This window comes from Lynx rufus, unplaced genomic scaffold (genome assembly GCF_022079265.1).
Source record: "Lynx rufus isolate CCGP_SWC_20201006 ecotype Redwood Valley unplaced genomic scaffold, mLynRuf1.p SCAF_9, whole genome shotgun sequence".
NCBI lineage: Eukaryota > Metazoa > Chordata > Mammalia > Carnivora > Felidae > Lynx > Lynx rufus.
The window spans coordinates 33,029,838-33,055,513 of record NW_025814897.1 but is presented as its reverse complement, the minus strand read 5'-3'; the positions used below and the strand labels follow the sequence as shown (position 1 = coordinate 33,055,513).

General features: G+C 37.8%; 1 protein-coding gene across 1 annotated transcript in view; it reads left to right on the top strand.

The window, feature by feature from the left end:
* ARHGAP42 (Rho GTPase activating protein 42) overlaps window positions 1–23,433 on the top strand; it is a 318,955-nt gene extending 295,522 nt beyond the window's left edge. The window contains exons 18-24 of the mRNA XM_047071915.1: window positions 1,792–1,951; window positions 3,131–3,275; window positions 4,505–4,885; window positions 5,253–5,409; window positions 7,334–7,396; window positions 22,836–22,915; window positions 23,345–23,433. Coding sequence (XP_046927871.1) covers window positions 1,792–1,951; window positions 3,131–3,275; window positions 4,505–4,885; window positions 5,253–5,409; window positions 7,334–7,396; window positions 22,836–22,915; window positions 23,345–23,433 — 1,075 coding nt within the window. The remainder of the gene's footprint in view (window positions 1–1,791; window positions 1,952–3,130; window positions 3,276–4,504; window positions 4,886–5,252; window positions 5,410–7,333; window positions 7,397–22,835; window positions 22,916–23,344) is intronic.
* Window positions 23,434–25,676: the final 2,243 nt, after the last annotated feature.

Genomic DNA, 25,676 nt, shown 5'->3' with positions numbered 1-25,676 from the left:
GAGGAAACTGAAGCCTAGAGTTATTAAATAACTTGGCTGATTGCACCCAGCTTCGAAGTTGGATGGATCCAAGCTTTAAATGCAGGCAGACTCAGTACCTTTACATACTACTTTCTTAGTAGATTCTTTAATACATACTAAACAGTAAATATATAATATTTGTCTATATAAAAAGGAAATGTGGAATGAAACTTCCTCTTATTCTAACCAAGAGCTTCTTAACTAGTGCTTTCTCGGGCACAAGGGAAAAATTCAGTAAGTGAGACAGCTAACTCTTCCGGTCCTGTGCTAGGATTTATATAGGTATTCAAAATCCTGGATTCCCCATAAAATTTTACTTTTGCTTATGGAATGTAGTTAGTGATGCACACTTAGTCAGGTATAACCATGATCTTGTGTTCAGTGCTCCTTTCCAGAACTTCATATTTTAACAACATGCCCGGAAGTAAGATAGAAAAGGCAGTGTATAACCTAGAAGATTGGTCTAATGAATGAGGTTTTCTTTTAGGAATATGTCCAGTTCCCAAATTAAGTAGTCAAAGTCATTTTTTTAATGTTTTATGATTTATTCTTGAGAGAGAGAGCATGAGCAGGGGAGGGGCAGCGAGAGGGAGACACAGAATCCAAAGTAGGCTCCAGATTCTAAGCTGTCAGCACAGAACCCGACATAGGGCTTGAACTCACAAGCCATGAGATCATGACCCAAGCCAAAGTCAGACCAACTGACTGAGCCACCCAGGCACCCCTAGTCAAAGTCAGTTTTGATAGTTACTGGGATTACTTTGCTAAAGTCAGTAATACCAGAGGCTTTTTCTTTCATTTCCATTTTTAAGCCAGCATTGATGTGACCACATCTCCTTCTCTTACTGTTTGCCAACCACAGTGCCCAGCCCTAGGGAGGCACTGAGGGAAGTTTTGAATGAATGGACAGGTGGATGGGTGGATGGATGGAAGGAAATAAGGAAGGAAAAAAAGGAAGGATAGAAACTTGCATTGGCCGGCTGTCTTATGTAGGGAGCTTAAGAAAACCACAGACTTCTATTCAGAAAACCTGGATTGAAAGAGCATCTCTGTCCCTAATTTGCTGTGACCTTGAGTACATCATTTTTACTTTAGGAGGTTTTTAACCTACATAATAGGAAAAACTGACTTTCTGGGAGGATTAAATGAAATAATGTCTATGAAAATGCCTGGCACTAGGTACTCAATAATATGTTTAGTATATCTGAATATAATTCTAACCAACCTAATTTGAACCATCTGTTCTAAAAGAAGTATAGTGCCCTAGAGAATACCTAACAGTTGATAATCTCTGTAGGATAATTGTACTCTATTTAGGATATCAAGATTTATTCCTTTAATGTTTATTTATTTTTTGAGAGAGAGACGGGGGGAGGGGCAGAGAGGGAGACACAGAAGCCAAAGCAGGCTCCAGGTTCCAGGCTCCAAGCTGCCTGTCCAGAGCCCAACGCGGGTCTTGAACTCACGAACTGTGAGATCATGACCTGAGCTGAAGTCAAATGTTTAACCGACTGAGCCACTCAGGCGCCCCGAGATTTATTCCTTTAATTAACCTTTGTAATTAATTTTACTTAGCTAATGTTAACTTTTTATGTCTTTTTAGGCTATACCCACTCATGACAATTAGGAGTAGCTAAACCTGACAATTTGGGAAAATTAACCTATAATGGCATATTTTACATTCTATTTATGCCACATATTTGATAAATGAGAACCTTTCATATTTATTAAACTTTTAACTTATGTTATTTTTGTTGCTTGTATTTGCAGAGTATCACTACACAGCCAACAAAATCTCATGACTGTCTCAAACCTTGGTGTCATATTTGGCCCAACTCTAATGCGAGCACAAGAAGAAACTGTGGCTGCCATGATGAATATTAAATTTCAGAATATTGTGGTTGAAATTCTGATAGAGCACTATGAAAAGGTAAGCTGAATTTTCATGTTGAAGTATCAAATCTTGTATTTTGCTTTTAGGAAGGAATTTTCTGTTTGTATTATCTATGAGTTCATTGTGATCTCAGATTCTTATAAAGTATGAGTCCTGTCCATTTTGTATAAATTGCTTCTTTATGAGGACATTGATGTCCTTTTTTCTTGTTTAGTTTTTAAATGCTTCTCAAAATTCTCCAGGTAAATGATTTCCTTTCCTTTTACATCATTTACTTTTCAAGATTTTCTTCTTTAGTATTTATGTCGTGAATTTTTCACTCATATTGAGAGAAATTTGTTAGAATCACTTGGTAATTAAGTCTATTTTTAACCTTTTTATCTCCCTGGAATTAGACTTAACAACAACAGTGATATTCTCAATAAAGCAAAAGAATTCCAGGAACAGAGTCTTAAAGTCCTCTCTACATCCAGTCCTTAAACATGGTTTCTTTAACAAGATTGAGATCTTAGAATAACTGTGGAAATGGAAATTGGGAAAGTCAAATTGATTGGATTATTAAGCAAATGCAGCCATTAAACATCAAAACATTTGTGATTCATTTATGCCTGGTCTAGTGTTTGTGAAAGACTATGCCCCTCTCCTTCCCTTAGTCCCTTCCTGGTACCTGTAGAAGAATATCCTTCATTTATCTAAGATTGTAAGCACTCACAACCCAAGACCACATGGGGGAATTCTGTAGCCGAGTACAGACCTCTACCTGCAGCATGTCATATTCGTGACAGCACCTTTTCCTGAGAAGCAAGGAACTGCTTGACTTGGAAGTGATACGGAATGAACCTTTTCCCTTCAGGCTATGTTCAGCATGAAGTGAGAAATAAAATATCACAGAAAAGAGTCAAGATATCTTGACACAGACATTTGTTCATATTTGAAAGGTTTCTTTAAAATTATTGGAAAATTTTCTGAAATTCATTGTTGGGAAATTGGAGAGGATAAAAAAGAAAACACAGAGAAGGAACATTACTCAGTGTAAGTGGAAAAGTATAATTGCTGTAGTATATTTTTTGTATCAAGCATCTCTTACCATGAAGCTGATTAAATAGCAAATGGTTCTGAGATTATTTAATAACTCTAAAATATAATTTTATCATGAAAATGGCAATTCCCCCTTTTACTGACCTCTATCCATTTGTTTGTTTTTTTTGTATGTAGATTTTTCATACTGCCCCAGACCCAAGCATTCCTCTTCCTCAGCCTCAGTCTCGATCTGGATCCCGAAGGACAAGAGCAATCTGCCTTTCCACAGGTTCCAGGAAGCCCAGAGGAAGGTATACACCGTGCTTGGCAGAACCTGACAGTAAGTGTGACCGCTTTAGGGAGAAGCTTTCTTCATTCTTTGATTTAGCCTTAACTTCACCTTTTTGATAATTAGGGTAGAAATAAATAGAAAATTATCTTAATGATACTGTCTCCCAAACACCCCCCCCGCATTTATATATTCTTTGTCAGTGTAGTTACAAGGTACTTTGAACAAACAAATTCATTACTACTACAAAGGAAAAAAAAATAGTTTGCTCAGTGCCCTTTTTTCTGCAACTGTGATTAAGAACATCAGGTACTACTTTGTAGCAGGTTTTGTCCTATTGTTAAAGAGGTACAGAAGAAAGCAAGAAAAATTCTGGCTGAAACCGTCAGTTTCTTTCTTCCTATCACATTATGTCCTTAAAGCATCATCTCTTGGGTATCAAAGTGTCTGAGAGAGAGAGAGAGAGAGAAAAAAGAAATAAATAGAAACCACACTACACATTATCACTAACTTCCCATTCTGAACCCAACACCACAGTGAAGTGGGTGGCAGCTTAAGCCCACAGTGGATGTTAAATTTGTGGCTGTTCTTATTTTACTTTATACCCTTAAGCCTCCCAATTTTTCTCACAGTCAGTATTTAACAAAAAATACTAATTTTTAATTTAGATATGTTCAAATTATTATAGTTTTAGGAACATTAAAAAATAATCTGTTAAATAGCCAGTTTCTTATGTTGCTATAATCTTGGTAGGAAAAGAAAAAGTCTTTTCTTTTAAAAATGTGAGCAGTGTATAATTTGCAGCTGACATTACTGGTGACTGAATGAAGAAAGAATCAGATGCATTATAACATGAGAAAAGTTAAAAAAGGCAGAAATAGATCTTTTAATATCCCTCTTTCCATTGATCTCTTATAATGTCATCAAAGAATCTTATTTATACTACTTATGAGTTCTTTTTCAGAAGCAAGTTTTGTCTGAATTTGAGTCAACCCCCAATCCTTTAAGAAGTAACATTATTTCATAGGGTCAGGGTACATGTAAAATCTCCCTTGAATAGTATTAAAAAATGCATTCACTAAGTTAAAATGCACGTTTTACAGCCTTTCTTAGAACTGAGAAAAGTTCTCCATACTGGGTAAAGATCTGTCAATTCAGTGGGGTCAGTGGGGTCAATTCAGGTGGCCACAGGGCACACGTGCATTGGAGAATGTGGAAGGGTTTGGGTTGTATTGTTCTCAGTAGAAGGTCCCTGTTTTCTCGCTCCTGCTCCCGCTCAGGTGACTCTTACAGCAGCAGCCCAGACAGCACGCCCATGGGGAGCATCGAGTCCCTCTCCTCTCATTCCTCTGAACAAAACAGCACAACCAAGTCTGCTTCCTGCCAGGCCAGGGAGAAATCTGGAGGAATTCCTTGGATTGTATCCCCATCACCCTCCAATGGACAGAAAAGTCTTGGACTCTGGACAACTAGTCCTGAATCAAGTTCTAAAGAGGATGCGACCAAAACAGATGCAGAATCAGATTGCCAGAGTGTTGCCTCGGTCACCAGCCCCGGGGATGGTTCCCCACCCATAGACCTGGTCAAGAAAGGGCCTTATGGGCTTTCAGGACTGAAAAGAACATCCGCTTCCTCTCTCAGATCCATCTCTGCAGCTGAAGGTAAACTAGATTTGAGCTTATGTAAAATGTCATTGTCTCTGTGCCACTTGCCGAATTGCTCAACATGATTAAGCAGGGAAAAGTTAATGGTGAAGGGGCTAACAATGCTGTTCCTGAGCTAGGATATTTAAAACTCCTGTGCACTGTGACTTCTTTCCTGGTTATTTCCATCTCTGTGAGGTGATGTCTTTGTAATTACTATAGATTGTGATCTCCCTGAATGATGGGCTGCTGTGCTCAAAGAACATTCTGTACCTTCTCATTTGGGCTTAGAAAAAACACTTCCTTTTGTTATGAGCATGTACTGTGTTACTGCTATTATTTTGTCTGATAGCACCTTGCCTGTTTTCTTGGGCTTTCTTTTTAGGAAACAAGAGCTACTGTGGATCCATTCAAAGCTTAACTTCTGTAGGTTCCAAAGAGATGCCCAAAGCCCCACCAAACCCAGACCTGCCTCCAAAAATGTGCAGAAGGTTAAGGCTAGACACTGCCTCAAGCAATGGCTACCAGCGACCTGGCTCTGTGTAAGTGAGAGAGAGTGTATATTTGTTGTATCTTCCAGGGATACACAGGAGTTGAGTATATCCAAAAGAACCCTTAGGACTCCCACAACTGAATACCTCATCTGCAGAGTAGGAGCAATCATCTTCTGTAGGACCCTATCCCCTTCTACAAATGATGTACAAGTTAGAATAGGCTTAAAGTATGTATGTGTATACATATACAGACACATATACAATTTCAGTCACTTGCCTTACAAGCAGAGAACAATGGCTTAATTTAAGGACATGAGAATAGATGTATAATGTAATAGTTCTGGGTTTTCAAAGTAGACATTCTAAAAGCTAGACATTTACCTCTCAGCTGAGCAAACTGTCCTTATATCTCAACTTCCCCACCTCCTTGTTAGAAATACAACTACTGTGTAGATAGTGAGGGTTTGTTTTCTCTCCTCTCCATCATCTGTCTCCCCTATCTGAGTATTCACTGATTTAAATAAGCTCATGGAGAACAGGAGCTTGAAAGGTGAGAGGGGGTACTTCTATTCAAAAGACATGACCCAGGAGTGTAAAGGCAGATAGGATAGGTACATCGATGTAAATAAGAAGGGGACAAAGAAAAGAACTTAGATAAACAAAATCTAAACAGGAAAGTTTTTATCCCTTTCATTTTGTTTTCCTGACTTACTGAGTTTTCCAAATGCCATATGAGCTATTACTGGGCATCTTTACATATGTTATCTCTTAATGTCCTTCATGTACTTCCACAGTAGGTAGTAGAAACCTCATTTTAGAGATAATGAGAACTAATACTTGGAAAGTTAAGGAACCAGTTTAATTATTCATTGAAAGTCCAGTAAGGCATTTCACTAAGCCTGTTTCCATAGAAACAGTGTCTTAAATTCATTCGTTCATCACCTTCTTTGACAAGAACCTTTTATTTTCAGAGTGTGTTTACCATACATTATCTCTCTTGGTCAAAAATCCAAGTACCACTATATAGACCAATACTATATTTGATATCTGTCTACTGCCCGGTATGTATAGTTCTAGCTGTTAAGGGAAATTAAATTTTAAGCCAGTAGGTCAAGGGAGATGAGAGAATATAAACTCCATCCTTTGTGAGGGAAAGAGAAGATTCACTTCTGTCTTACAACTGTACTGACAAAGTATGAATTAAAATTGAGACAATGTGTATTCCATATTAGGTATAAAATGAAACTTCTGATTATCAACTGGCTAGGTTCTGGGAGAAAAGTTGATCAATTAAAGAAATAAGATACATGTTAAAATCTAGTTTAAAATATCATTCAAGGAATTTGATATTCTCTTCTAGTAAATATAGAAACTTTTCTAATTACCCCTGGTGCCTTAGTTTTAATATAGTCTCACTTTTTCAAATAGACAGTGCCTAGCCTCCCATGAATTGAAATAAGATTTGAATCCACAAATGTATTCATTGACCATATTTTCAGAGTTCCCTCTTTTCACTTTATAGGAACTGTGTTCAAATTAAAAAAATGAAACATTTTAGAATTAGTTTTGTCTTAGCTATCAGAATGAACAACAGTTCTTTGTCTTGATGATTTGATCCTTCCCTGTGGCTCCACAGGAGTCAAAATCACTGCCAGAAGCTGAGTGAGGAGAAAATGTTCTTTTTTACTGTTCCCATAGTTTTTTGAAGTAGAAAAGATGAGAACAGTAAGATCACCAAGGGAAGGGGAGGTAGCTATAGGTTTATTACATCCGGTACTCTATGAGCTGGAGACTAGATCTAAAAATTTCTGCCACATTAAATCTTAAAACAATTAAAATTCAGATCAAATTTTGAGGATAGTTCTTAACTAATTATTTTTGGTTTGTGTTAAGTTATAACCCTGAATTATACTTTGAACTGAATAATATAATTTTTATTTTAATGAAAATCACATTTTAAAATTATTTTCAGTGTGGCAGCAAAAGCCCAACTGTTTGAAAATGTTGGTTCACTTAAACTGGATTCTTCTGGGCGGTAAGTTCTCAAAACCCTTAAAATGAAAAAAATAAATAAATAAAGTAGTGGTGACATTGTTGCTTTTTGTTGACATACTGAGTCATCTTTGACAGCTCTGACCTTCAGTTCTGCAGATGGTGAAATCCACACTCACTGTCTTGCACACGGGGAAAAAGTTCATGTCTGTAAACAGCATTTAGCCTCTCAGACTGTTCCACTGATGCCTTATTTACTAAAATCTTCACAAAGGAAGAGTTCTAAACAAGTTTTCTCAACGTTTATTTATTTTTGGGACAGAGAGAGACAGAGCATGAACGGGGGAGGGGCAGAGAGACAGGGAGACACAGAATCGGAAACAGGCTCCAGGCTCTGAGCCATCAGCCCAGAGCCCGATGCGGGGCTCGAACTCCCGGACCGCGAGATCGTGACCTGGCTGAAGTCGGACGCTTAACCGACTGCGCCACCCAGGCACCCCTCTAAACAAGTTTTCTAAAAGATACAAGTTGCCATAACCTTTTGCATACTAAAGACTCCTTTGATGACAATTTGTGGAAAGTTTTCAAAGGTATATTCATGACTTTGAAAAGTTACAGAACTTTTTATGGAACAAGTTTTATGAACATGCATTAAAAATTTGCTTATTACTAATGGCCACTGGGTTGCTCTAGGCTGATTGATCTAAACAGCTCTTTTTCTGAGTGTAGTACTTCATTCAGGATTTCCAGATTTTACCTTTCACTCTGTTGTAAAAAAGACGCAGGTTGTTGCATCTTACTGCTATTAATGTGCTTGCTTCTAAGGTTTTGCTTTCCTCTCCTCCCCTTGTGAAATTGATTCTTCTCATCCACAGTGGGCTTTGGTTTTTTATCTGAATATGTCTGAAATAATGGAATTTTATAGTATTTTGATATTTCTGGTTTTTTGTTTTGTTTTACCATCAGCAGCTAGTAGAGGTATGTGTCATTTAATAAATGCTTGTTATTAAAAGAGCATATAAATGAGACCACTTGAAGAATAAACTTTGATTTTTCCTTTGGATGCACAAAGGCAATTTCGAGCTTCTCATTCATATTTGGATAATTGAGGTTTTGAAGTAAAAGAACCACAGTTAATTGAAGTATCACTATATTTAACCACTGTTGTACACCTGAAAAAAATATAACACTGTTAACTATACGGGAATTAAATTTTTTAAAAAAGGTTGTTCAACCAAAGAATTTTATTGACCCTTTTAAAGTATGTGTACTTTTTCAGCAGTAGGCATTTACTAAATACCTGCACAATATTGGGCTTTTGCTAGTTACTAGGGATAACAGTGACCTTCAACTTCTGGTATTTTTTTTTTTTCTCACAAGACCTAGCAGGGGTCTTTGTGTATCAATGCTTTTGACTTCACAGAGTTGAGCCACTTTGGTATCTTACAGGTATGTTGGTTGATCCACGGAACTTATGTAACAAATCCCAGAGTAATTTCATTTACCTTACCTCCATCCATAGTATCTTCACCTTCTTCCCTTTGATCAAGATTTGGTGAAAACCAGGTACTGTGCATATCAGAGCAAACATCAGTTCTGTGAAACTGTCATCATTTTTAGACCTTAGTGTATGGGATTTAACTTTGCTACTTCTGTCTTGCTATATCATTGAATTGCTCCAGTAGGTGGAGTCCTTTTATTATGAAGCTCTAAGCAACCTGTAAGAGCTCAAGTTATGTAATCAAAGAGATAATCCTTTAAGAGCTTTAAGAAAACAAGCTATTAATCAAGTAAATCAGAATACTGTCAAAAACTGAGATGTCAACAATGAACCTATGCATTTTTAATATGCTTTTATATTATACTCTAAATCAACTTCTAATAGGCTGTCAGCATAAACTTAGAGCTTCTCAATACATTGAAGGTTGGAGTCATTATTTGTCAACAGTTCACAGCACTTGTTGATGGTGTCATAGCTTTTCACCAAAAGACAGGCCCAGTGGAACACAACAAATATCAGGGTCAGATAGACCTACGTTTAAATTCTTGGTCTACCACTTTCTAGTTGCAGTAACCTTGGAGTTACATATTTAGGAAAAATATTTTCTTTTTTTTTTCAATATATGAAGTTTATTGTCAAATTGGTTTCCATACAACGCCCAGTGCTCATCCCAAAATGTGCCATCCTCAATACCCATCACCCACCCTCCCCTCCCTCCCACCCCCCATCAACCCTCACTTTGTTCTCAGTTTTGTTTTTTTTTAATTTTTTTTAACGTTTATTTATTTTTGAGACAGAGAGAGACAGAGCATGAACAGGGGAGGGGCAGAGAGAGAGGGAGACACAGAATCTGAAACAGGCTCCAGGCTCTGAGCAGTCAGCACAGAGCCCAACGTGGGGCTCAAACTCACAGACCACGAGATCATGACCTGGGCCAAAGTCAGACGCTTAACTGACCGAGCCACCCAGGCGCCCCTGTTCTCAGTTTTTAAGAGTCTCTTATGCTTCGGCTCTCTTCCACTCTAACTTCTTTTTTTTTTTTCCTTCCCCTCCCGCCAGGGTTTCTGTTAAGTATCTCAGGCCCCACATAAGAGTGAAACCATATGGTATCTGTCTTTCTCTGTATGGCTCATTTCACTTAGCATCACACTCTCCAGTTCCATCCACGTTGCTACAAAGGGCCATATTTCATTCTTTCTCATTGCCACGTAGTGTTCCATTGTGTATATAAACCACAATTTCTTTATCCATTCATCAGTTGATGGACACTTAGGCTCTTTCCATAATTTGGCTATTGTTGAGAGTGCTGCTATGAACATTGGGGTACAAGGGCCCCTATGCATCAGTACTCCTGTATCCCTTGGGTAAATTCCTAGCAGTGCTATTGCTGGGTCATAGGGTAGGTCTATTTTTAATTTTTTGAGGAACCTCCACACTGTTTTCCAGACCGGCTTCACCAGTTTGCATTCCCACCAACAGTGCAAGAGGGTTCCCGTTTCTCCACATCCTCTCCAGCATCTATAGTCTCCTGATTTGTTCATTTTGGCCACTCTGACTGGCGTGAGGTGATATCTGAGTGTGGTTTTGATTTGTATTTCCCTGGTAAGGAGCGACGTTGAGGAACTTTTCATGTGCCTGTTGGCCATCTGGATGTCTTCTTTAGAGAAGTGTCTATTCATGTTTTCTGCCCATTTCTTCACTGGATTATTTGCTTTTTGGGTGTGGAGTTTGGTGAGCTCTTTATAGATTTTGGATACTAGCCCTTTGTCTGATATGTCATTTGCAAATATCTTTTCCCATTCCGTTGGTTGCCTTTTAGTTTTGTTGGTTGTTTCCTTTGCTGTGCAGAAGCTTTTTATCTTCATAAGGTCCCAGTAGTTCATTTTTGCTTTTAATTCCCTTGCCTTTGGGGATATGTCAAGTAAGAAATTGCTGCGGCTGAGGTCAGAGAGGTCTTTTTTTGCTTTCTCCTCTAGGGTTTTGATGGTTTCCTGTCTCACATTCAGGTCCTTTATCCATTTTGAGTTTATTTTTGTGAATGGTGTGAGAAAGTGGTCTAGTTTCAATCTTTTGCGTGTTGCTGTCCAGTTCTCTCAGCACCATTTGTTAAAGAGACTGTCTTTTTTCCATTGGATATTCTTTCCTGCTTTGTCAAAGATGACTTAGTGATACGTTTGCGGGTCTAGTTCTGGGGTTTCTATTCTATTCCATTGGTCTATGTGTCTGTTTTTGTGCCAATACCATGCTGTCTTGATGATGACAGCTTTGTAGTAGAGGCTAAAGTCTGGGACTGTGATGCCTCCTGCTTTGGTCTCCTTCTTCAAAATTACTTTGGCTATTCGGGGCCTTTTGTGGTTCCATATGAATTTTAGGATTGCTTGTTCTAGTTTCGAGAAGAATGCTGGTGCAATTTTGATTGGGATTCATTGAATGTGTAGATAGCTTTGGGTAGTATTGACATTTTGACAATATTTATTCTTCCAATCCATGAGCAAGGAATGTTTTTCCATTTCTTTATATCTTCTTCAATTTCTTTCATAAGCTTTCTATAGTTTTCAGCATACAGATCCTTTACATCTTTGGTTAGATTTATTCCTAGGTATTTTATGCTTCTTGGTGCAATTGTGAATGGGATCATTTTCTTTATTTGTCTTTCTGTTGCTTCATTGTTAGTGTATAAGAATGCAACTGATTTCTGTACATTGATTTTGTATCCTGCAACTTTGCTAAATTCATGTATCAGTTCTAGCAGACTTCTGGTGGAGTGTCAGATTTTCCATGTATAATATCATGTAATCTGCAAAAAGTGAAAGCTTAACTTCATCTCTGCCAATTTTGATGCCTTTGATTTCCTTTTGTTGTCTGATTGCTGATGCTAGCACTTCCAACACTATGTTAAACAACAGCGGTGAGAGTGGACATCCCTGTCGTATTCCTGATCTCAGGGGAAAAGCTCTCAGTTTTTCCCCGTGGAGGATGATATTAGCTGTGGGCTTTTCATAAATGGCTTTTATGATCTTTAAGTATGTTCCTTCTATCCCGACTTTCTCGAGGGTTTTTATTAAGAAAGTTTGCTGAATTTTGTCAAAGGCCTTTTCTGCATCGATTGACAGGATCATATGGTTCTTATCTTTTCTTTTATTAATGTGATGTATCACATTGATTCATTTGTGAATATTGAACCAGGCCTGCAGCCCAGGAATGAATCCACTTGATCATGGTGAATAATTCTTTTTATATGCTGTTGAATTCGATTTGCTAGTATCTTATTGAGAATTTTTGCATCCATATTCATCAGGGATATTGGCCTGTAGTTCTCTTTTTTACTGGGTCTCTGTCTGGTTTAGGAATCAAAGTAATACTGGCTTCATAGAATGAGTCTGGAAGTTTTCCTTCCCTTTCTATTTCTTGGAATAGCTTGAGAAGGATAGGTATTATCTCTGCTTTAAACGTCTGGTAGAACTCCCCTGGGAAGCCATCTGGTCCTGGACTCTTATTTGTTGGGAGATTTTTGATAACTGATTCAATTTCTTCACTGGTTATGGGTCTGTTCAAGCTTTCTATTTCCTCCTGATTGAGTTTTGGAAGAGTGTGGGTGTTTAGGAATTTGTCCATTTCTTCCATGTTGTCCAGTTTGTTGGCATATAATTTTTCATAGTATTCCCTGATAGTTGCTTGTATCTCTGAGGGATTGGTTGTCATAATTCCATTTTCATTCATGATTTTATCTATTTGGGTCATCTCCCTTTTCTTTTTGAGAAGCCTGGCTAGAGGTTTATCAATTTTGTTTATTTTTTCAGAAAACCAACTCTTGGTTTCGTTGATCTGCTCTACAGTTTTTTTAGATTCTATATTGTTTATTTCTGCTCTGATCTTTATTATTTCTCTTCTTCTGCTGGGTTTAGGCTGCCTTTGCTGTTCTGCTTCTGTTTCCTTTAGGTGTGCTGTTAGATTTTGTATTTGGGATTTTTCTTGTTTCTTGAGATAGGCCTGGATTGCCATGTATTTTCCTCTCAGGAATGCCTTCGCTGCATCCCAAAGTGTTTGGCTTGTTGTATTTTCATTTTCATTTGTTTCCATATATTTTTTAATTTCTTCTCTAATTGTCTGGTTGACCCATTCATTTTTTAGAAGGGTGTTCTTTAACTACCATGCTTTTGGAGGTTTTCCAGCCTTTTTCCTGTGGTTGATTTCAAGCTTCATAGCATTGTGGTCTGAAAGTGTGCATGGTATGATCTCAATTCTTGTATACTTATGAAGGGCTGTTTTGTGACCCAGTATGTGATCTATCTTGGAGAATGTTCCATGTGCACTCGAGAAGAAAGTATATTCTGTTGCTTTGGGATGCAGAGTTCTAAATAGATCTGTCAAGTCCATCTGATCCAATGTATCATTCAGGGCCCTTGTTTCTTTATTGACCGTGTGTCTAGATGATCTATCCATTGTTGTAAGTGGGGTGTTAAAGTCCCCTGCAATTACCACATTCTTATCAATAAGGTAGCTTATGTTTATGAGTAATTGTTTGATATATTTGGGGGCTCCGGTATTCGGCGCATAGACATTTATAATTGTTAGCTCTTCCTGATGGATAGACCCTGTAATGATTATATAATGCCCTTCTTCATCTCTTGTTATAGCCTTTAATTTAAAGTCTAGTTTGTCTGATATAAGTATGGCTACTCCAGCTTTCTTCTGACTTTCAGTGGCATGATAAATAGTTCTCCATCCCTTCACTCTGAATCTAAAGGTGTCCTCAGGTCTAAAATGAGTCTCTTTTAGACAGACAGCAAATTGATGGGTCTTGTTTTTTTATCCATTCTGATACCCTATGTCTTTTGGTTGGCGCATTTAGTGCATTTACATTCAGTGTTATTATAGAAAGATACGGGTTTAGAGTCATTGTGATGTCTGTAGGTTTCATGCTTGTAGTGATGTCTCTGGTACTTTGTCTCACAGGATCCCCCTTAGGATCTCTTGTAGGGCTGGTTTAGTGGTGACAAATTCCTTCAGTTTTTGTTTGTTTGGGAAGACCTCTATCTCTATTTCTATTCTAAATGACAGACTTGCTGGATAAAGGATTCTTGGCTGCATATTTTTTCTGTTCATCGCATTGAAGATCTCCTGCCATTCCTTTCTGGGCTGCCAAGTTTCAGTAGAGAAATCAGTCACGAGTCTTATAGGTCTCCCTTTATATGTTTATCCTTTATACGTTTCCTTTATAGGTATATCTCTAGCTGCTTTCAGAATTTTCTCTTTATCCTTGTATTTTTCCAGTTTCACTATGATATGTCATGCAGAAGATTGATTCAAGTTACGTCTGAAGGGAGTTTTCTTTGTGTCTTGGATTTCAATGCCTTTTTCCTTCCCCAGATCTGGGAAGTTCTCAGCTATTATTTCTTCAAGTACACCTTCAGCACCTTTGCCTCTCTCTTCCTCCTCTGGAATACCAATTATGCGTGTATTATTTCTCTTTAGTGCATCACTTAGTTCTCTAATTTTCCCCTCATACTCCTGGATTTTTTTATCTCTCTTTTTCTCAGCTTCTTCTTTTTCCATAATTTTATCTTCTAGTTCACCTATTGTCTCCTCTGCCTCTTCAATCCGAGCGATAGTTGTCTCCATTTTGTTTTGCAGTTCGTTGATAGCATTTTTTAGCTCCTCCTGGCTATTCCTTAATCCCTTGATCTCTGTAGCAAGAGATTCTCTGCTGTCCTTTATACTGTTTTCAAGCCCAGCGATTAATTTTATGGCTATTATTCTAAATTCACTTTCTGTTATATTGTTTAAATCCTTTTTGATCAGTTCGTTAGCTGTTGTTATTTCCTGGACGTTTTTCTGAGGGGAATTCTTCCGTTTGGTCATTTTGGATAGTCCCTGGAGTGGTGCGGGACTGCGGGGCACTTCCCCTGTGCTGTCTTGCATAACTTGTGTTGGTGGGCGGGGCCGCAGTCAGACCTGATGTCTGCCCCCAGCCCAGTGCTGGGGCCACAGTCAGACTGGTGTGTACCTTCTCTTCCCCTCTCCTAGGGGTGGGATTCACTGTGGGGTGGCGTGGCCTGTCTGGGCTTCTTGAACACTGCCAGGCTTGTGGTGCTGGGGATCTGGCATATTAACTGGGGTGTATTGGCAAGGTGCACAGGGGCAGGAAGGGCAGGCTCAGCTCTCTTTTCCTTCGGAGATCTGCTTCGGGAGGGACCCTGGGCACAGGGAGGGAGTCAGATCCGCCGGAGGGATGGCTCCTCAGAAGCACAGCATTGGGTGTTTGTGCGGTGCTAGCAAGTTCCCCTTTGGGATTTTGGCTGGGGGATGAGCGAGGGAGATGGCGCTGGTGAGCACCTTTGTTCCCCACCAAGGTGAGCTCTGTCGTCTGGGGCTCAACAACTCTCCCTCCCATTGTCCTCCAGCCCTCCCGTTCTCCAAGCACAGCTGTTAGCTTATAAAGTTCCAGATTTCAAGTCCCGCTTGCTGTCAGAACACACTCCGTCTGACCCCTCCGCTTTTGCCAGCCAGACTCGGGGGCTCTGCTTGGCCGGCGGGCTGCCCCTCCACCCCGGCTCCCTCCGCCAGTCCGTGCAGCGCGCACTGCCTCTCCGCCCTTCCTACCTTCTTCCGTGGGCCTCTCGTCTGCACTTGGCTCCAGAGACTCCATTCTGCTAGTCTTCTGGCGGTTTTCTGGGTTATTTAGGCAGGTGTAGGTGGAATCTAAGTGATCAGCAGGACGCGCGGTTAGCCCAGTGTCCTCCTACGCTGCGTCTTCGAAAAATATCTTCTTTTTCTATAAAATAAAGATCATAATTCTGCCCTTGACAAATTCTTATAAATGTACGCTACAATTTATTTGCAGTACTTGCTAAGTTCTCTGTCAATGGTCTATGATGGTAACTATTATTATTGTTATTTAAAGTGCTTGCTTAAGATATTGAAGTCTCTAATATATTAATGTTACTAAATCACTAACCATTGGCAATCACCTGATACTATTTTATACCATTAAATACAAGTGAAAAACAGATAGAAATTGAGGGCGTTTCCCAGACTAACCTCCTACAAAGTCTATTTTGCTTTCTTTCTAGGGAGCTCAGGGTTATCCTTGAATTGGACCTTGAAGAATGATAGAACCAGTAGTAGGCAGTAGGACGACTAGCCATGTTTGGGAAAGAAACCTAATGGGAGATTTCAGTGGATGGCTTTGAACAACAGGAAAGTAACATTTCTGGGGGTTACTGTAGACTGAGTCATTGAACAAAGGGGTGATCTAATCATGGGTGCGCTTGAATAGATCACTCAAGTGGCTTTTCTAGGAGGTTGTGAAGGGGAGAGAACAGTTGGCCATCTAGGATGGAATTTGTGAGGTTTAAAGGGCCTTAATTAGGGCAGTAACAAAGGCATGAAAAACCATAAGGAGAATTTATGGATCAGACCAGGATTGGGCAACTGCTTGGATATTTTGGGAATGAAAGATAGGTGAAGAAAATTCCAAGTCTTTGAGACTGTCAAAAAGAATGGAAATTTAGCTTCTGATCTTAGCTTGTGAGTATATAGGAGAGGAAAGGAAATGTTGACCATAATGTTCAAGGAGCCTGAGGAACATTGACAGGCAGTTAGAAATGTGCAACTGGAACCAGGGGAGGGCATGGTGTTTGATGCCATTTGAGAAACTTCCATACAGCAGTTATACTGCATAAATAAAGCTGAGGGTACTCAATGATGGAGCTTATTGAGTGAAAAAGGAAAACTATCTGAGCATTGGTCTTTGGTGAATGGTTTTATTTAAGGGTCAAGCATGTGAGTGTGAAGAAGTGATAAAGAGAAGTAATGGTCAACGTGGTAGAAGCAAAAGTGTCAAGGAAATCATTAGAGGAGGACACTGGTTTTAATCTCTAAGGCATCACTGGAAATCTTGAAGAAATCAGGTTCAGTGGAGTGGGAGGGGTCACTCTGCAAGGAGCTTGACCTATAAGACTTGTTAATATGAAGATTCGTGAGTTGCTGCAGACTCTGTAAACCAGAATATCTGAGACTGAAGCCTGGAGAATATGAATTTTTGACAACATCCCCAAATGGTTTTTATGTACCAAAAAATACTGTTTTTGAGAGTCATTTGAACAGAGAAAAATGTCTTAGTGCCTAGCACATCCTTAAGTAGACATTGGTTATATACAATGCCTTCAAAAGCCAAATGTCACTAGGCTCTGTTTCACCATTATAAAATATGTGGAAAATGGTACTTTTAAAGCCTTCACCTAAATGTCAGTTAAATTGGGGTGGAGGGGAAGATCCACTTTAACATAATTTACGCAAGCTATACAAATATCTTCTGAAGGTTGAATTGAGAATTATATGGTTGAGAATTAGGAAAATTGAGAGTGCCTGGCTCATTATAAGCAATCACGTATTTCTATTGTCATAATTTAAAAGCAGTGTTGAAAAAAATGAGACCAATGTTTTGTTTATAATTGCAAAGCACCAAAGCAAAACTCAACAAAGTCTTCTCATCCAGTGAGTTTGAGATTTAAGAAGGCTGTCATTGATTTAGAGCACAGTACACATGTAAGATACACATAACATATTGTGCTACATTAAGCAACACAAAAGAATGTATTATTTTTAAGAATAACATTTCTTTTCTCTTAGAGAATGTGGGTAGTACTAATAAATTTTAAAAAAGTAAAGGAAAGCCACCTCTTATCTCACCACCTGAAGACAACCTCAGTTAACATTTTGGTTCACAACCACCTAATCTCATCTATGACCATGGTTCTTGAAATTTTTGGTCTCAGAACACCTTTATACACTAAAGAAAAAGAAAACATTGAGAACCTCCAAAGAGCTTTTGTTTATGTGGATTATATCTATTTATATTTACTAGAAATTTAAACTGAGCAATTTAAAAATATTTATGAATTTAGTAAAAATATGAATAAGTTAATGCAACTAAAGAGGTGTAACAGTAGCATGCTTTGTTGTTGGAGGACAGAATTGTGATTATTTACTCTTATTTACTGTCAGCAATTATCAATAATAGATGTGATTTTTTTTTCACTGATATTAAGAGACTTCACAGATGACATTCAAATAGTCACCACAAATGTTCTAGACCAGCAATCAGGAGATGTAGTTTCTAGCCTGACTCTGCTGTAACTTTAATTTCTCTTGGACTTCATTTCTACATATAGAAGATGAACCAAGCAAAATGCCTGTTTCCTTTCAAAATCCAAACTCCTATCACCTAAGTCACCTGATGATCACAAGTCCTACAACATTTGGGGGTCACCCTTTTCTATAAAACCTAGGCAGAGAGTTTATGTGCCTACCCCTAGATCACAATAGGGTCTAACCTCCCCACCACTTTCCTCTTCCAAAGGCCATATTTTTAATGTGTTTTGAAAACAACAGAAATTGTTTCACATCCAACACTAACCCAGACTGCATGGAAGCCCACTCCTCCTCTGTTGTTGCCATATACTGAATGTGCTGCAGTCAGCTTCCATTCCTTAATGATGGTGACTACTGAGAGCTCAGGAACTGACACCTCTCTTCCTTAATCCCATCAAAGCACCATTAATACAATAACAAAGATTTTTTAAAAGGCCATTGCATATGAATATAAATAAATTTTATGAAAATATTTTTTAAAACAAAGAGCTACTTTATTTAACATTTTTGTAGACCTCTTTAAAACATGGCATACTAGAATATAAATGGATTCTCGTATATACTTCATTTGCTCTCAGAGCAATGTCCTCTCAGGGCCCTACCTACCCATCCATCCAGGTTCCCCTTGACTATACTTTGTGAACCACTCCTCTATGATAAACACAGGAAAGGAATTATGAAGGTGGTTCTCACTGTATTGCTCCAACATAGTACCCAACAGAGAAAAGATGCTCAACAAAGTTGTTGGGTAAATGAATAAAATAATACATTTTTAACTTAAAAAGACTTTGTTACTCACTTTTTCACTTCATTTTCTTTTTTTTTTTTTTAATTTTTTTTCAACGTTTTTATTTATTTTTTGGGACAGACAGAGACAGAGCATGAACGGGGGAGGGGCAGAGAGAGAGGGAGACACAGAATCGGAAACAGGCTCCAGGCTCCGAGCCATCAGCCCAGAGCCTGACGCGGGGCTCGAACTCACAGACCGTGAGATCGTGACCTGGCTGAAGTCGGACGCTTAACCGACTGCGCCACCCAGGCGCCCCTTCACTTCATTTTCAATGGAATTGCAATGCACGTGCCTTTTACATAAGCAGCTTTACAAGCGTCCATGGGAGTTCTTTAGCATTGAGGCATTCAGTATTCACTCAGATATCTAAGCCAGAAACAGCCAGTATTTGTTGACAAAAGCGTAAAAAAGGAACATGTGACTAATTTTAAAAAATCTCCAACCAGTGGCCCAGAAGCAAATGTAGTATTTATTGTAAATAGTCATGGGCAATTTAGGGGCCTTGAAGGACATATTGTTTTATAAAATAATTGCCTTACAGGCTAATATTGTTTTGTGCCATGTGTTCCTCTACATTATTATTTAAATTAGCTGCCTGATGCTTTATTTGGGTTGGTGTTTTTAAATCTTGTGATGAAGACTTAGGTTGTGATTTTTTTGTTTTTAGCTTTTCTATATGTTACTACTACGTTGGCATCTTTTTAACTATATCTAGGTTCATTCCTCCTTCCTTCATACAAAAAATATACGTGTGTGTGTGTGTGTGTGTGTGTGTGTGTGTGTGTGTGTTTGTGTATGTGTGTATCATTAAGTGACCCTCCAGAAAATATTGTATCAATTTTGGTCAATCATAGCTTATGATTAAGATAAGCATTGTGAATTTTGCACACTTATCAAAGCTCTGTAAGTTTACTCATTAGTAATAGTGTATAGAATTAGGAATGAATCTCATGAACAGATCATTCTCTGGATGATAAGGGAAGAAATAGCTTTCAGCATGCTGAGTGTCATTACCTTACTCTCCCATGCAATAAGAAGCAAGATTTTCAGAATCCTTTTCAAAGAATATTAGGATCTTCTGAAGAAAGACCTAATAGGTGACAGTATTATTTTCACATCTTCTTCAATATACCAAGGCAGTAAAAGAGGAAGCATTAGCACCTGAAGAGAAAACTTCACAGTCACAGACATCTACATTAAATCATCAAAGCTTTCTGCTGAGTTAACACCTGTAGTTACAGATCTCAGCAGAAGAAAATTATACCTGTCTAGTCATATGCACAGATGATTGAAAAGTCGGGACAGATATTATTTTGTGCTGTGTATTTTTGACACAACAATATCTTTATTTCGTGATATAATTATTCTACATGCCTCCCCCTTGCTATCCAATCCCATAAAACACTATAGAGAGAACATTCATATCTGAAATATTTACAAAAATAGTTTGGTTGTATTCAGTATATAATTTCAAAAACTATATCATTGCAATGATTATTATATCTTTTTTTTTTAAGTTTATTTATTTATTTTGAGAGAGTGAGAGTAAGGGGAGGGGTAGAGAGAGGTAGGGAGAGAGAATCTCAAGCAGGCTCTGCACTGTTAGCACAGAACTCAGTGCAGAGATCGAACTCATGAATCATGATATCATGACCTGAGCCAAAATCAAGACTTGGAGGCTTAACTGGCTAAGCCACACAGGCACCCCAGGATTATTATATCTTAATCATTTCTATAACTGGAAATTATTTCCTTATGCATCTCTTAGATTAATGATTCAAAGCAGTAGGACTTAATATTAGAGAAAATTGTTGCCGTTAGAAAATTTGTTTTTTTTGAAAAACACATATTTTTAGAGAAATGGTTCTGGGACTCTCAATTATGTCAGCTATCAGATCATATTAGATCAAATCATACCAAATTAGATCAAATGATTATAATTGACAGAAGATTTATAGGAAAAACTAATGTATTTTTTTTTATTTAGGATTATCATGGTCTGATTCTTACAAGTCTTCATAACTTGGTAGTATCCTCTTCCCCCACCCCCCCACACCCATGTCAGCCAGCACATACATTCATGTGCCTGCATGTACATACACACACGTACATATGATTCTTCTTTAGTGTAGAGCCCTGTACTTCCTCAATTCTTCCTTGCATGATGCAGCCCTGAGAAGTGTTCTGTGTGGGCTAGTAGTCATTCCTAAATCTGCCTGCTGCAGGCTCTCCTAGGCTATCCTAGCAGACTTTCTGAAAGTACAACCTGAGACTTAAACCTCATGAAATAGATTCTGAGGGTAGGACCATATTTATTCTCTATAAGCTTTCTAATTTTCAGATAACTTTTTGGAAACCCAGTTTAAATGACCTAGCCTCATTCTGGAAGTGTAGGGAATAAGACCCATTATCTAGCTCCAACAGGGAAGTGAAATAATAATGTATACTGCTCTTTGAGAGAGCTGTAGATAGCAAACACTGCTGATGCTTCTTTGTAGATAAAGTACTGGGCCCTCAGGGAGGAAAGACAGGGTGCCTTCAATACTTAAAAGGACTCACTGTGTATGAAACAGAGCCCAGAGCTTCTTAACTTTTTTTTTCCATTCATTGATTCAGCAAATATTTATTGAGTTACTAAGCATCAGGCCTCATTCATGGAAGTTGCATTCTAATTGAAGAAGGTTATAGAAATATCAACAGTAACAACAGAATACCAGATACTAATGCCATGCAAACTTAAAACAGGAGAATATGATAGTTGCCTGGGCAGCTGTTTTAGAGTGTGTGGTCAGGAAGACCTAACTTTTAGCAAAACGTAGGAAATTTAAGATGAACTAGAAGTGGACAACCATGTTTAGATCAAGGGGAAAACATGTCAGGGCAAAGCCCTGGGGTGAGAATGACTTTGGCATGTTTGAGGAGGTAAAAGTAGGCCAGTGTGAATGGAGTATAGTAGATGAGCAGGTAGGTACAGAAGAAGCAGGAGATACTAACAGGTACCTGATTGTGCACAGTATGGAAGCTAGAGTTGGAAGCCAGTTGAAGGGTTGTTTTCAGGGAAATAATGTGGTCGTCACACGATCATCAGAACCTTTTTCAAACTGGCTGCTCTGTATAGAATGGATTTTAAGTAGACAAAACAAGAGGCCTAGAGGATTTAGAAAGGTAGGAAGCCATTCTGTGAGCCACACCAGAAATGATTTTGGCTTGGGCTCTGGTTGTGATAGAGATGGTGAGAAGTAGGTGAAATCAGCATAACTTGCACATCATATGAAGGTAATTGGATGTTGTCGAATGAAGGTGACTTGACTAGTGATTTGATAAGCAGCCTCAGATGATGGCTTTTTAGTGTTGGCTCAAATATTTTTAAATATATCACATATAAAATTCTGAAATTCTGTTTTCTCTTAAGAAACTAGAGTATCTGGCTACATTGAGTCTGAATTCTCATATGGCAGCAGATGTTGGGAGCTGAATATTGGCTTCCCACTTTAGGAGATGGGTATAGGCTCTGGTTTGCAAAGCCTCCATCTATCCTCATTGTTTTCCTGACAATGAGGCTATTGTTGGTTGCCATTTATCATCAATTTATTCTATTCTTTTTCCTATCTCATGTACACTTAATTTATTTACCATATCCTGTAGGCCTTTTAATTTTGGGGTCTCACCTCTGATAGAAAGTAGGAAAAAAGCTATAGGGTACCTATGAACCTCTATATAGGTGTAAAAATGGTCTGTTTGCCAGCGTACTAACAATTATATAATAATAGTGTTCTTTAAAACCAGCTTGTGCTGTTAGAAGCCAGGTTGGTTACCCTTGGAGACATTTCCTAGAAACACAAGAAGGGTTTTTGGTATGATGTGAGTGTTTTTGCTTTGTGAAAAATGCTCTTATGCATACTTACATGTGTACTTGATGTATATTATACTCCAATTACAACTAAAAACTAATATTATTTTTTACAAATGATTTGAAGTATAAATGTATTTTTGTTGAGAGCTGTGTATTTTATAAATTACTTTTTGCTCTTTCAGCCAAGCCAAAGCCATGTACTCTTGTAAAGCAGAGCACAGCCATGAACTTTCTTTCCCACAGGGGGCAATATTTTCTAATGGTAAGTATACTCATTCCCTTTGCTTAAGTTTATTATCATGGGGATGATGAAGGAGTAGTAATGGGATAAGAAGCTAAAGTAGAAGCCAGGAGACTCAGAATCTGCTCTAGCCCCTGCCTCTCATAACCTGTACAAGTTAATACACTATATTTCTCTGGAGCCCAGTTTCCTCCTATATATGAAAGAGAGGGAGAGAGAAGGAAGAAGGAATGGGGGGAGATAGGAGAGATGGAAGGATGGGAGGGATTGGGGAGGAAGAGAGATTGGTTACATGAATGCAGAGGACATTTCCAGCCTTAAAGGTGCTTTGACATTGTTTTGACAACTTGAGCATATTTATGCAATCTGATGTGCATTTTTACCCATTTGTGTATATAATTATTTGAAGCTAATGCTGATTGAATGACATTTTTTTTCATTTTTTGCCAGTATACCCATCAGTGGAACCAGGATGGTTGAAGGCAACTTACGAAGGCAAAACAGGACTAGTTCCAGAAAATTATGTTGTCTTCCTCTAATACTGTTTAGTGGATGGCAGTATCTTCATGGTATCCATGGTAACAATAATAAGTGCTATGATTTTATCTGACACAGATATGGGAATCAGCCCACTAAATGAAACGTAAATTTCTATCAAGTTCTACACCAGCAGACCATGTAGCTCCCTATAAATGAAAAAGAAAAAAAAATGCATAAATTGTTAGCCATGCCATTCTTTTAATTTTTACTTCTTGACTGGTTTCTTATTTTAAAATCTTGCCCCCGCCCTTGTTTTTGATAACTAACTCTGCACATTGTCTTTTCCATAACAATTGTAGAATACTGTGTTAAGTACTATATCCCAGAAATTTGGAAACTAGAAATTTGCTGTAAGGATTTTCAGATAAGTCCTTTACTGTCTGGAATTCTCTGAGGAACCTTGAAATCATTACTTAAAATGTAATTTAAATTGTTCATTCATTATTTTTTCTTACTTATTTCTTTCTTTTCTATGTCATTGTTTTGCTGGTCCTAAACATTTCAAGGAAATAAGTTGTTGTTTTTTTTAACGTTAAGTTTATTTTTATTTGTTTACCAAGTAGATGATGATATTCAAAAGGAATAATGTAAATGATGTCTATAAATGAAACCAAGTTAAGTCATACACTGATTTCAATATAAACACTCCATTCAGCATTCCAGATGCCTTCTATGGGTATAGAGTGGGGATTAGCAAACTATTTCTGTCAAGACCTGATAGTAAATATTTGGGGGTTTTGTATACCCTAAAGGTCTTTACTACAGTACTCAACTGCCATTGTAGCAGAAAGCACTCATAGATAATGAATAAGCAAATGAATAAGGCTTAGTGCCAATACAACTTTATTTATGGACTCTGCAGTTTGAAAATTTTCGAAATTCTCATTCTTAAAATCTATTGAAAAATAGAATATTTTAGCTGTTGGGCCATGTAAAACTAGTGGTGGGCCAGATTTGACTCATGGGTAATAGTTTGCTGATGCCTGGTTTAGAAGATGTATAAAACTATCTTTATAACTTTGGGATTTAATGAAATTTTACCACATTAACATATAAATACTGATAAGTCATATGCACATATCATCTGATAGTGGCATTACAGTGGCATCAAAAAATATAATAAAATGAAAACAATGTAAAAAGTGGATTTTTAAGGCAGCAGCCTAAATTCTACTTGTAAGACTATAAAGTGTCAATGTATTTTATTGATATCTAATATTGGCTTTTGAGAAATTCTTGTGCAGATGATAAAGATTTTTTTAAAGGTACAAGTATGCTTAAATTCTTTTAAATTCTATACTTAGTTGCAATAAAAACCAAACATAAAGGTACAGGATTCTTAAATAATCTTTAGCCTCAGAATTTAAAATTGTTTAATCATCTTTAGCAGGAATAAAATCTGTACCTGACTTTATTTCATGCCTTTCAATTTATAGCTTTTATTAGGAATTTCACTGAATTTATAGAGTGTAGAAATAGATATTCACTACCCATTTAAATAGATCATCAACATCTGGTCGTGCATCAACCATTATTTCTATTTCAATTATTCTAATATATTATCTCTATAAATATCTGCATGTGGCAAAGAGCCTCTCCTCTTAAGATTCCAAAAAGCTGGTTACTTGCCATTGATGGCCACAGCACTGGTCCACTGGGACATGATATTTTACTTGTTACTTCAGATTTCTCCATGTACAGACACTCAGGTATTGACTGCATAAAGCTCTTTTTGCAGACAGAGTCAAAATCAGAAATAAATACCAGTACATTGAATAAAGGGATGAAAAATATTTAATATTATAAAAATTAGTAATATAATGAAAAAAAAATCTGATAAATGTTTATTTTTTACCTCCTGCTTTTGATCTTTGTATACTTATGATCAGGTGTTGCTAGAGCTTTTTGGTCTCTAGATTCTTGGTGGCCTTTTCCTAGTAATAATAACATTGCTGATAGCCTGACTACCTTCTGCTGGAACAGAAGGCAATCTCTCCAATGTTCCAGTCCCTATGTTTATATGACACCCTCAGTTTAAATGCCTTTGCCATCATCTGACATCCTACTAGATGAGAATGTCTTAATGGCAAATTGATTACTTGCAAAGATCAACTTGACTCCAAAGAAAGATTCAGAATTCCACTTCATTTGCTGCAACATAGAGAAATCTCAACGTTCATTTTATTTTAACACAGACCAGAGTGTTCTTTCCTCTGAGTTGTCTGTGAGCTAATTCCACTGA